Raw genomic sequence first — 12,336 nt, 5'->3', positions numbered from 1 at the left:
ATCAGAGATTTGGGTCTGAAGCCTAACTCTGTCTTGCTAATAAAGGACACAGACTCCTGGGTTTCTTTTATACAAACAAGAACAATATATTAATCCCTAGCTACTTGACTGGGGTATTGTGACAATGAAATAAGGATAGCATAAAAGGTGGCACAAAAGTTCACTTCAAATTTAAGTTACTAAATTTAAATCTAAATTCTGACATTGGTAGAAGAGTCAGCCATTAGAAAAGATGAACGATGAAATCTGAGGAAATGGAGAAGTCTAAGAACTCAGTGACACATTATCAATGATGTCAAAGAATGTTTAGACTAGCATTCTTATCCCAGTTCTATTCCTACCTACATCTGTGGCCCAAATGAAGCATCTAGGGATTTACAGCACACAAAGTCCTTACAGCTTTATTCATTTACTGACCCAGGGTAGACTTTTTGTTTATCCAGCATTGTTATGTTACTGTTATAACTATGATAATAATTCAGAATTATTAAAAAGCCTCTGAACCATAATTCCACCATTAGTGTTTTCACTTCCCACCCCCACCTGATTTGGACAAAAAAATTCTGAATATTAAAATTTAATTACAAATATGTAGGTCAAACTGACATTTGATTAATAGCTTCTTGGCCTGTACCACAGTATCTCTATCCTATATCCAGGTAGGGGCTAAGTAATAATCCACTGCATTCTGAGAGGTGTGGTGTTTAAGAAAACAGCTGTTACTGTACATCACAGTCAAGAATGCTAGAGCAAGGGTTGGAGACCCAAATAGCAATAAAATCTAGGCACTGTAGTACATCCACATAATTCAAAGATTCTAATAGCTAGTGGACCAGTAGCAGGGGTAAAAAAGAATTATCTAAAGAAAGTAGAGAGTAATTTCATGAGGTTTGATGTAAACAGAAATTGAAGCAGGAACTATATAAGTTAACCTGTCACTCAGCTATAAGTTCTAGAAGCAGTTTTGATCATTAAACAACTGAAAATAGTAGAGGCCCAAAGTAACTCACATATCCTCTATGTTAATAAACATTGAGTCAGAAGAGTTCTGTGTTTACTCAAGGTCAAAAAGTGGGTGCACAGAAATAATGTGAAGTACAGCAGAACAAAAGAATTACATAATCAACATTTGAAGGACAATAAGGAAAGTACATTTTTCTACTACTACTATTTTATAAAACATAATCCCATTTCTATAAAGGAAAATATACATATATGACAGTATGTTAACTATAAATTGTTTCAGGTTGGTTAGCTTTTATGCTATTTTTATTTTACATTTTCTTAACGACTTTTTTATTTTCAACAAACACACTGCTTAGAAATAAAGGAAAAATAGTTACTTCAGTGAGAAGCTGTAAAATTTGATCATCTAATTTCTGAAGTTTCATGTCATTATGAAAATTGTTTTCATGATTAACTTTCTCCGGCTCAGAAGATGGACATATAGATATAAAGGATGTCAAACCAGTATCTGCTGGTGTTGCGAACTGATCCAAGGGAACTATCTCATCGATGGGTGGTGTTACCACTGGCATACTATCAATTATCTATGATACAGAAACAAACCAAAACCTTTAAAATTTATATTATTACTTAAAATTTGAAGGTATCTTTTATATTAGAAAAAAACAATACCATACCTCATCTTCACTTATATTTAGGGGAGAATCAGAAGAAACTAAGTTATCCAAAAGACCTTCTAAGCACTGTAGGCGTGATGAATTTACTTCTGATAGATTTACTGGCTCACCAAATATGTTCTTGCAATCTAGGATTCTAAGCTGTGGCAATGTCTGGAGCATAATTGCTCTGTACCCTGGAAACAAATCATTCAAAATGAAAAGTCAGGCATTCAAAAGTTAGTTATTTCTCAAATACACTAAATATATCACCAACCAGATATATCACTTGAATGATTAAATTAGTCCTGGAATGCAACTAGTAAACTTGTAATAAAAGGTACTTAGTCCCTCAGTATGTAATCATTAAACATAAAACAAACAAAATACTCCCCATTATCCCTCTCACATAATCTTCCTGGTGAAGATCAGAAAGTTAGAAATCATTGCTGGATTTATCTTTCTAAAATTGCTTAAAGTTATAAATGCATGATACCAGTAACAGTTTATTCTGAACGGAAAGCCAAACATGTCTTTTATTTGTAATATGATTAGCACAAATATAAATCAAGACAATGTGGGTAACAACTAGAAACCCAGAATTTTACTAATGAGGCCTTTAGTAAAATTAAATGCCCCTATCTTTCTCCCTTTTACATATAACTAAGTTTAAAATAATCTATCAACTATTCAAGAATATGTTTATTTTCCCTAAATACAGTTAAGTATAAGAAATCTGACAAATTAACATTGATTTGGTGTTCAGGCTAAAAGAAACACTTTCACTTGCCTGACTAATTTTAAAAGCAAGTATGTCTAACAAAGGCCAATGATGTGATTGGAAGAATTCCAAAAGAAATAAAAAAAGTCTGGCAAGTTAATATTAGAGATTTTGAAGGGAGAAAAGTAATTTTAGTAGTAAGTATCCCTTCGATTCTAGGAGGGAAGGCAACTGTGTTGAAATATCTTATTAAATAACGTGAAAAACAAAGGTTCAAACTGTAGGAGCCAGAGATTCTTAAGATAAATTGTTAGAAAAAAAATCCAACTTGGGTGGGTAAAGAAAAATAAAGTTGCTCTAGAAATAAGACTTTTTTCAAAAACAGGGTTCCCCCAGAAAACTGAAGTCTATCCTCATTCTTAGGGTGACTTGTATTATACGGCCTTAAGAAAAGAGTTCATCTCAAATCTATTATATTCTTCTGTGAAATAAAATTATCAAAACAGGTTTCCACTCTCGGAAAAGCCTTCATATAGTTGCATATTAAGGATAGAATGGAGCCAACTTTGTAGCCAACTACCCAAGCAGATCTTTAGAATATATATTCATATTCCACATTTGTTTCTTATTGCTAGGTTAAGCCATTGAAATAAGGGAGTTCTAGAAATTGCAGTCTGGTCTGCTTTGTACTTGCCAACTTCAGTGATTCTGAATTAGATCAAATGGCATTTCAGCAGCATCTTCTACATAGCATATTAAGTTTCCTTCCTTACAAAAATCATTAATAATTTAACACATTCACAAATAAAATTAAAAAGGTACACAGGAAAAAATTTTCCTGACATTTCCTGATTCTCAGCTCCCTTTCCATCCTTTCTCCATTTCCTGATCCTTAGCTACTTAATACTGGAATTAGCCATTGTTATCAGTTTTTCTTTTTGTGTGTGTGTAGCCTTCTAGGTATTTTATATATATATTCTGCAAATCCCTTGCTCTTTGCACACAAATGGTAACCTATTATATGCAATGTTTTGTAACTTGCTTGCTTTTCTTTCTCTTAACATAAATATACCTTGGGAGATAATTGCCTATCAGTAGCTAAATATTCTACTTCTTTTTTTATGGCTGCATAGTATTATAAGACTATGTTATAATAACATAATTTAATCATGAGGTCTTCACTTATCAAATATAAAAGTGCCTAAAATTACTTATCTGTTTATCCTGTGTTCTTTAACCATAATTTATATTAATAAGTTTATTTGCAATTATAATTTTCCAAATGTATAATAAAAAGTCACAAAGCTTAAGACAAATAAAAGGAGATCATAAACACCAGTTGCAGGAAACAAAGGAGTTTTGGATATTAACTGTTACAAAAAGCATTAAATTAATTGCTCATACCTGGTACACGACAGACAGGGTTATCTTCTTCATTTTTTTCCAAAATAAGATTAGTCAAGAAGTTTAATCCTACCACACACTGAAGTAAGTGATGGATACTATCTATACAATTACTATGTAGGTCAATGTATCTAAGTTTATGTTTAATTCCATGAAGGGGAATCAAACCTGCAGTAAGAAAAAAAAAAAAAAAAAACTCTTTTGATGCCACTGAAGTCATTTTTCCAATAGCTAATTAAAAATAATTTTTATATAGATTAGATTTTGATGCAAAGAAGTAGCATTAAGTTTCTGCAAACAGCTACATGTAATAAACTGAGTACGAGTAAAGACGATTGTTCTTTTGAAGAAACACGGGTTCGGTTGTTCTTTTGAAGAAACACGGGTTCAGCATCACTTTTGAGGCCCTAGCCCACAGATTCCTTGTCTCTGGTTCTCTTCAAACAGAACATATGGATCTCCCAAGGCCAATGTACGTACTTCTATGAGAAGCATAAAGCAATGGCTTCAGGCTCTCAATCAACACGTTATTCTTAATTAGCAGAAATAAGCAAACACTGCAGTACCCTTCAATTTTATTGGTTTGAGCATAAAATACAATTTGATTCAGTTCTTACATGAGTTTAACTAGAGCATGGTAATGTTAGGAACTAGGTTTCCAGCAGAGGTTACTGGTGCCTGGTACCACATCTCCTTGACCAGCCTCTGACTTCAGCTGCAGCTGCGGTGGATGGGGCCATGCATGCTGCCAGTCTGCCCCACTGCAGCACTTCATGTTTCTCTTTTTTTGCCTCAGAACTCTCTTCAAAATGGAGCTTTTGAGCAAAGGTACAATCGAGAAATGTAAGGGAGCCAACACCCTCAGGGGCTATCCTCAACAAAAGGGGAACTGTCAGTGTCAGTGAGTCAGTGAATGAAGCCTTGGTCTCCCTTCTTCTGGAAGGACCGCTCTGAGATGCACTCTACACTGTTCCTCTTAAGATCTTATTTTACAATTTTGCTTCCTTTAGTACTCCATACATAAATTTAACTTTACCCACCTTCCCCCCTTTTACCCTCAGTTTCTTCAACCTGATGGGAATACTCTTCTCTCCTCCATCTTTCTTGGGTTAACTTTTACTTCTCTTCTACAGGGTTGCCTCTTTTCTTTTGTTTATAGTCCTCATCATTAACTTCTATTCATCCCTCATGTCCTCAGAAAAGTCTTCTCTGACAACTGTCTACAAGATCAGATTTCCTATCATGAGTTCTTATAAGCACTAGCAATTCTTAATTTACCACCGTATCTCTATGTTCTTGTTTCATGTTACTGGTTTTTTCTGTTTTATGTTCTTCTTACTATTCAATTTTAAAGGCTCATTCCTGGTTGCCCTTCTCTAGTCACATACTGTCCAGAACCCCTTATAGTTTCAGGTTACAAATACCACTGATGCGCCAAATCTACAACTCCAACCATAACCCACCCCAAACTGTGCATTACACATATACATATATACATACATACATAATGTCTAACAAGGTTCTCAAGTTTAAGATAGAATCCTTATTTCTCATCCTCTTATCTCTAAATCTGTTTCTCACCCAATTTTTCCTATGTCAGGAACCAGTCTCATCATCTACCTATTGCTACAGGAAAAACTCAATTATCCTTGATTCCTCTTTTCTTCATTTCCTTATCTCAATCTGTCAGCAAGTTCTATGAACTCTACCTGCAAATATAACCATTTGCTCTTCTACCCTATTTCTACTCCAAGTTTCCATCATCTCACCTAGACCTCTGGAATAGCTTCCTAACTGGTCACCTGACTTCCACTCCTAGTCTCCTAAAATCCATTCTTGACCCATGCAGCAACCAAAGTGATCCTTTAAAAACACATATATGTCACTTGTTTAAATCCTTCCTAAAACTTCCTATTTTACCTAGAATCATATGCAAACCTTTCTTTACCATGAGTGTGAAGCTGGGATCTGGCCTTTGCCTACTTTCTCTTCTTTTTTCTTAGCATACTAATCCCTCATTTGCTATGCTCTGGCCATACTGCCCTTTCTGTCCCTTTATCAGGTTGAGGTTGGAAGTACCTTAGTGTCTTTGCAGCACTTAACAAACAAATAAATAATAAATATTGAACATATAAAATATCATTTTAAGAATTATCGATTAGAATTTACAGCGTTACCTGTTGTATTTTCTTCATATTTATCACAATCTTATATAAAGTCACTAAAATACACTTTTTACATGTACAACTCTATGTATGTCAACAAGCACATACAACTGTGTAACCACTACTATAACTGAGATACAGACCATTCTATCACTTTTAATTCATGTGTCCCTCTTCTCATCTTCAGATGTGCCAATCTGCCATTTGGATATCCTTCTGGGGAAGGGTCTGCTCAAATGTTTTGCTTATTTTTGAGGGGCTGACATGATCTCATTTTTTGTTTTTCTTCCCTACTACAATGTAAGCTCTAGGACAAGAACTATATATTTTTTTTAAATCTTTACAGAACATTATTTGATACAGTGATCTTCAATAAACATTTGCTGAGTAAATGAATGAGCAGTCTTATCCAAGATTCACATTTTTCAGATAAAGAAACTGTATCCAAACAGTAATATTCTTTGCTCAACATCATATAGCAGTGACAAAGGTAAGGTTAATATTCAATTCTAGGGACGCCCGGGTGGCTCAGCAGTTGAGCATCTGCCTTCGGCCCAGGGCCTGATCCTGGAGACGTGGGATCAAGTCCCATGTTAGGTTCCCTGCATGGAGCCTGCTTCTCCCTCTGCCTGTGTCTCTGCCTCTCTCTGTCTCTCATGAATAAATAAATAAGATCTTTAAACAAATTTCAATTCTAATACTTTCAGATCTTTTGGGGAAAATTTTTAAAAATTAAAATATTCTTGCTATTCCAGCTTACTGGTAGGGAACAGACTGCTTTAATTTTTTGTATATGAAATACCCGGCATAGGCTAGTTTTTTCCAAGCATGAGAGAAAAATAAACACATGGATAAGACTGCTTCCATTGCTGACAGGGTGATGAAGGTAAGTAGAAGAATTCCACCAATTTTGACACATCACGAAAGTGTGTTCGATTTATCAGTGTATCACTTTAATCAATTAAAAAATAGGTAACAATGTTTAACCTCCTCAGATCTGCTGAAGGTCAAACAGAAAGTCATTTGATGTTCAACGTACAACACGGCTTTTGGAGCGCAGTATGGTCCAATAAGTTACACAATCCAGTAGGACAGAATTAGTCACAAGCCGCTTCGTAAATTCAAGTTAAAATTTAATTACAAATCCAGTTCCTCACTGCGTAAGTTGTATTTCCCGTGCTCTAAGGACACATCTGGCTACTTGCTGCCATGTCAGACGACACAGATATGTAACACTGTCATCATCGTAAAAGTTCTTTTGGAACTATTTTTAATTTAATTTAGTTTATTTACTTAAAATGTTAAAGATCTTTTTTTTTAAAAGATTTTATTTATTTATTTGAGAGAGAGAGAGAGAGAAAGAGAGGCAGAGACACAAGCAGAGGGAGCAGCAGTCTCCATGCAGGGAGCCCGACGTGGGACTTGATCCCAGGTCTCCAGGATCAGGCCCTGGGCCGAAGGTGGCGTTAAACCACTAAGCCACCCAGGCTGCCCTGGAACGATTTTTTAAATAACATATTACTGATCGATTATATAAGATTAAAACAGTATTCTCTTGAAGTAAGTCCAAGTTTTTTCTGTTACTGATCACTCTAGTTTGCATTCCTATTTGTTATTCAGCATTAGCTTTGGCACCAGCAAGAAAGAATTATGACCGAAGCACATTCTCTAGGGGTATTTTTGGTCAAAAACAGGATTATCCAGTTTTCAGCAGGCTGAGTTTAGCCTAATTCATCACATAGCAAACATTCAGCACTATAGAAAACATACGATTAACTACTTACCGCTAAGATCATTTATGTGGTTATAGGATAAATTCAGTTTAGTCAGATTAGTTAGTGCTTCAAGTCCTAAAATAAAATAAAATAAAGCCTTTACAGAATTCAAATAATTACTTAAAGCTATACAGTATTACAATACTATTTCAGACAGTTTTGAAGCAAATTTATACTCTGGTAACAGTGAAATCAATTTTCTTAGTATTTTGCAAAATACTTAATTGTTAACTTTTCTAGAAGAAAATTTTTTACGTAGTAAATTTTAAGGCCAGTTTTCAAAAGTTTATGATATTTGTTCCATTCTTTCGGGAAGAAGAAAAGTGGACTTAAATCATCTTCCTTAAGAAAAGTATCACAGGAAAATCACTTACAAACCTTCTACTCTTGTGATCAAATTGCAGGACAAATTTAAAGTGCATAGCTTTGTCAGTGTGCTTAGCCCTTCAATTCGACTTATTTGATTAGATGACAGGTCTAAGTGTCGTAAATTCCAAACATGATCAATGGCTTCGATTTTTGAGATGTTATTGCAATGAAGATTGATGGCATGAAGGGATGAATCTAAAGATAACTCTGACATGCTATAAAAGAAAATATATATTACCAAAACAAGTAAGAAACAGATTTAAAAATTATGACCAAATAATTAAAATTAACCAAACAGCATGTAGATGGTTAAGTACGTATTCTACTCATTCTATAATGAAATCCTTCCTCCTCTTGGTAGCCTTTTAATATCTCGTAGGGTACAGTGCTTCTTACCACTAATTGGTATTTTAGACCATAAAGATAAACAAGAAACTCACTCAAAAGGGATAAGAGACCCTGGGCATTTCTACCTTCTATTAGCAACCAAGTCATCAACATATAATGAAAGCTGTGATTCGGTGCCGGTCAAGGCCCTGGAACCCTAATACCCCAGTTCAAATCTGCATTCTATCACTATTTTTCCTTTGTTAAATTACTTGAATAAAGGAGTTAATTTGTCTAAGCCTCCGTTTCCTCATTTCATTTAATCCCCACAATTCTAAGCAACAGGTATCATAAGGATACTGTAGTCTGCAGCAGAAATTAAATAAATTGTCCACGTTCTTGTCGTTGTTACCTGAGGCAGTATAAATCCAGATCTGGCACTGTGGTTTATAATCTTACTTTCTTTACGGACTCCAACACCTCTTTAACCCAGAATGTAGTTGATTTCAAAAGAAACCACTAGTTCTTGCTATTTCTAGTGAAAAAAATTTATCCTCATTTCTTTTTTTTCCCTCCTTTCTATAAATCTGGAATGTACCTCCCCTAAACACAACTCATTTCTCCATTCTCCCAAGTACTGCCATTTTTTTTTTTTTTTAAGTACTGCCATTTATAATCTGAACCTCTCCTCAAGATGGTAGTTCCAGGAATAAAACCTACAGTGCATATAGTTCAGATATGCTGGAGGGAGGACTGTCAGGAATAGGCACACACAATGCATGGGCATTTGTTCCATGTTCCGTAGCAGCTACTGTAGCGGAAGCTTAACTCTGGCAGCAGAGAAGTGAGAAGTTCAGTAGCCAGGGAGTAAAAGGGAAACAAGGAATTCTGGTGTGCTTGCTTCCAAATTAGCACGGAGAATCTCAAATTCAAAATTAAAAAATCATAAACACTTTAAATATGCCATCAGGTAGGTCTTTTACCTCCTCCCTTAGGCTTCAGACTGAAGCACCTAATAACCTGGGGCAGAAAAAGATAAAGCATTTGTCACTTTGAAACTAACAATCCCTACAGGGAACCCTGGGTGGCACAGCGGTTTGGCCCCTGCCTTTGGCCCAGGGCGTGATCCTGGAGACCCAGGATCGAATCCCACGTTGGGCTCCCGGTGCATGGAGCCTGCTTCTCCCTCTGCCTGTGTCTCTGCCTCTCTCCCTCTCTCTCTGTGGCTATCATAAATAAATAAAAATTAAAAAAAAAAATCCCTACATGTGACTGAAATATTTCCCAATTACCTAGCTACTGTCACTTAACCGAGCTATCCTTCTCTTATTAACACACGCTCTCGATGACAGCCACGTATTTTCCGACACATTGCAGTTTCTGGAAATCAGTACTGGGAAAATTAATGCGGTACAGCAAAAAAAAAAAGGAAGACGGTGAAAATTAGACAGGCTCAGGTTTGGATTTGAACTTAACTGCTCACCAGCTGCAAGAAGTTGAGAACACGACTTAGATCCTCTGAGTCTCAGATCTGTCACTTGTGAAATTACGACGCTGCAGAACCATCGTGAGGGTCCGTGATAACATACATAATAATATGTACACGTGGATGGCGTTCGGCAGGTGACATTTATTATCAAGTATATTTAATAATATTCCTCTATTATTTAATTAGGATTAAATACTTAATCCTAATTTAAATATTCCTTTAGAAAACATCTCCCTGGGGTCTTCTGGCCCATTTTTAGACCATGATCCGGGGCAAGATGGTTTAATTATGGGCAGCAAGGTTCTGCATGGAGCAGGGCGTGCCACAAAGGAACAGTTAAGTGCAAAGCCAAGGAGAACCCTATTTACGGAACTGCCTGTAGCTCAGTACCGGCTCATCACAGACGTTAAATGGAGAAATGGTAAGAGCCGTATCCTAAGACCGAAACGATAAGGTAGGGGCCAGCCAGTAGAGCAAGAACCGCAGAGATTTGGGCTGCATCAAAGAGGGAAATCCTTAGCCACGTATGGTTTAGCGCTCTCACAAAGTAGAAGGACGTATGCATCCCAGCGCTCTGCAAAGGAGAAATCAGAATGGGGGGGGGGGCAGGCAAAGAGAATTGGGTCAAAACCAAGGAAGAGCGGTAAACCTTCGCTCCACGGTTGCCAGAGAGATGCAGGAGCGCCACTCTCTAGTGAAGGTAGAAAGAGCAGGAGAGACAAGAGAGAACCCAGAAAACCGACAAGTAGAGAGCAAGCAGAGGAAGGCTCGTCAGGAAAGAGAGGAGAGCCAGGGAATGGGGAGGACCGGCCTCGAGTGATGGAGGAGGAGGTCGGGGCGCAGCTTCCGGGCTGCAGGGCCCCGGAGCAGGGAGGAGGGCTCAGGGCACTTCCGGCGCAGCCCGGCGGCCGGAAGCCAGCGGCGCTGGGGCGGGTCTGCGCTAAGCGGCGCCGCCCGCCTCCGCGGCGCCCGGGGCGGGCGCGGGCCCCTCCACGCTGCGGGGCACACTCTTACCTCCGTAGGCCTTTGTCCATGAAGCACAGATCCCCGCAGCTGCTGTCGCCGTCCTCATTTTCGACTTCCGCCTCCATCGGCGCCTCCATGGCACCGGCGACGGGGAGCGTGGTCTTAACCGGCGCCCAGAGCTGGGTGGGAGAGCCCGGAACACGCCTCTTGAGTGGGCGGAAGTCCTGTCCGAGGGGGCGGGGCGACGGCTCCCCCGGCCCCGCCCTCCCTGCAGCTCCAACCGACAGCCGGGCACTCTCCCGCCTTGACAAGTGCCGCAAAGCGGGCAGCCTGCTTTCCTTCCCCAAGAGCTTCCCTCCCTTTTACGGCATCTACGGCGCGACTCTTGGGACTTTTTTTTTTTTTTGCCGTAAAGGGGAAGGCCGTCGCGCGCGCGCGCGTGTGGGCTGAAGAAGGCTGCGTCTTGCCTGCGAAACCCTTCGATGATTTCTGCTTCGGAGGCGGCCGACTCCTGAAGGCGATTTAACAGCAGCGTGTCTTTGCGGAACTATGGTCGTACACGCCTATCAGTTACCCGCCCCCCGTACCCCGCCGGCCGTTGCACGTACTTCGGATTTAGTAAACACCCACGGGGTGTCCCGCGTGTGCCGGGCGGAATCCGTGGAAGGCCGTTCTCGTTCCCGGAGGCACTCGCAGGTCAGGGGAGGAGACGAAGCATCGCCGTGCAGCGGGGTGAGCGCTGGAAGTAGCCCAGCAGCGTTTGAGCCACCTGAGTAGCGGCCTGGGTTGCGGGGAGGCTTTCGAAATAAGTTCCCAGGGACTGAGCAGAGCCTTGCTAGGTGAAGGGACGTTCTGGAAGCGAGGGGCATGCCAGGTAGGAAAAGAGTGTGGTAGGGAGGTGGAAGAGACCTGGTCGGGTTGCTCTCTAGGTCGTGGGGATATTTAAAAGATGGAGGAGGGGCGCCCGACTGGCTCAGAGGGTGGAGCATCTGACTCGATCTTAGGGGAGTGCAAGCCCCGCCTTGGGCAGGGTGCCTACTTCAGACAGACAAAGGGACAAAAGGGCAGCCCCAGGGGCCCCAAGGCTTAGCGGCTGCCTTCAGCCCAGGGCGTGATCCTGGAGACTCAGGATGGAGACCCGGGATCGAGACTCAGACACCCGGGATCGAGACTCAGACACCCAGGATCGAGACCCAGAGACCCGGATGGAGACCCAGGGTCGAGACCCAGAGACCCAGGATGGAGACCTAGGGATCGAGACCCAGGGACCCGGGATTGAGACCTGGGATCGAGACCCAGAGACCCAGGATTGAGACCCAGGATTGAGACCCAGAGACCAGGAATCGAGACCCAGGGATTGAGACCCAGGGATCGAGACCCAGAGACCAGGGATAGAGACCTAGGGATCGAGACCCAGGGACCCGGGATTGAGACCTGGGATCGAGACCCAGAGACCCAGGATTGAACCCCAGGATCGAGACCCAGGATGGAGACCCAC

General features: G+C 40.1%; 1 protein-coding gene across 7 annotated transcripts in view; it reads right to left on the bottom strand.

Annotated features, from left to right (window-relative positions):
- Nucleotides 1-12,014, bottom strand: part of LRRCC1 (leucine rich repeat and coiled-coil centrosomal protein 1) — a 39,051-nt gene extending 27,037 nt beyond the window's left edge. Inside the window, exons 1-6 of one of the 7 annotated variants that reach the window (XM_025433469.2) lie at nucleotides 10,887-11,180; nucleotides 8,066-8,271; nucleotides 7,697-7,762; nucleotides 3,748-3,915; nucleotides 1,644-1,819; nucleotides 1,344-1,550 (exon numbers count right to left, since the gene is read on the bottom strand). In XM_025433469.2, coding sequence (XP_025289254.1) covers nucleotides 1,344-1,550; nucleotides 1,644-1,819; nucleotides 3,748-3,915; nucleotides 7,697-7,762; nucleotides 8,066-8,271; nucleotides 10,887-10,975 — 912 coding nt within the window. In that variant the 5' untranslated portion in view covers nucleotides 10,976-11,180. Of the gene's footprint in view, nucleotides 1-203; nucleotides 287-1,343; nucleotides 1,551-1,643; nucleotides 1,820-3,747; nucleotides 3,916-7,696; nucleotides 7,763-8,065; nucleotides 8,272-9,866; nucleotides 10,698-10,886 lie in introns of those variants that run through there. The other 6 variants (XM_025433466.3, XM_025433465.3, XM_025433468.3 and 3 more) reach the window with 6 other exon arrangements.
- Nucleotides 12,015-12,336: the final 322 nt, after the last annotated feature.

This window comes from Canis lupus, chromosome 29 (genome assembly GCF_003254725.2).
Source record: "Canis lupus dingo isolate Sandy chromosome 29, ASM325472v2, whole genome shotgun sequence".
Classification (NCBI taxonomy): Eukaryota; Metazoa; Chordata; class Mammalia; order Carnivora; family Canidae; genus Canis; species Canis lupus.
Note: the sequence above shows the minus strand (reverse complement) of the source record. Positions and strands in the feature narration are given on the sequence as shown.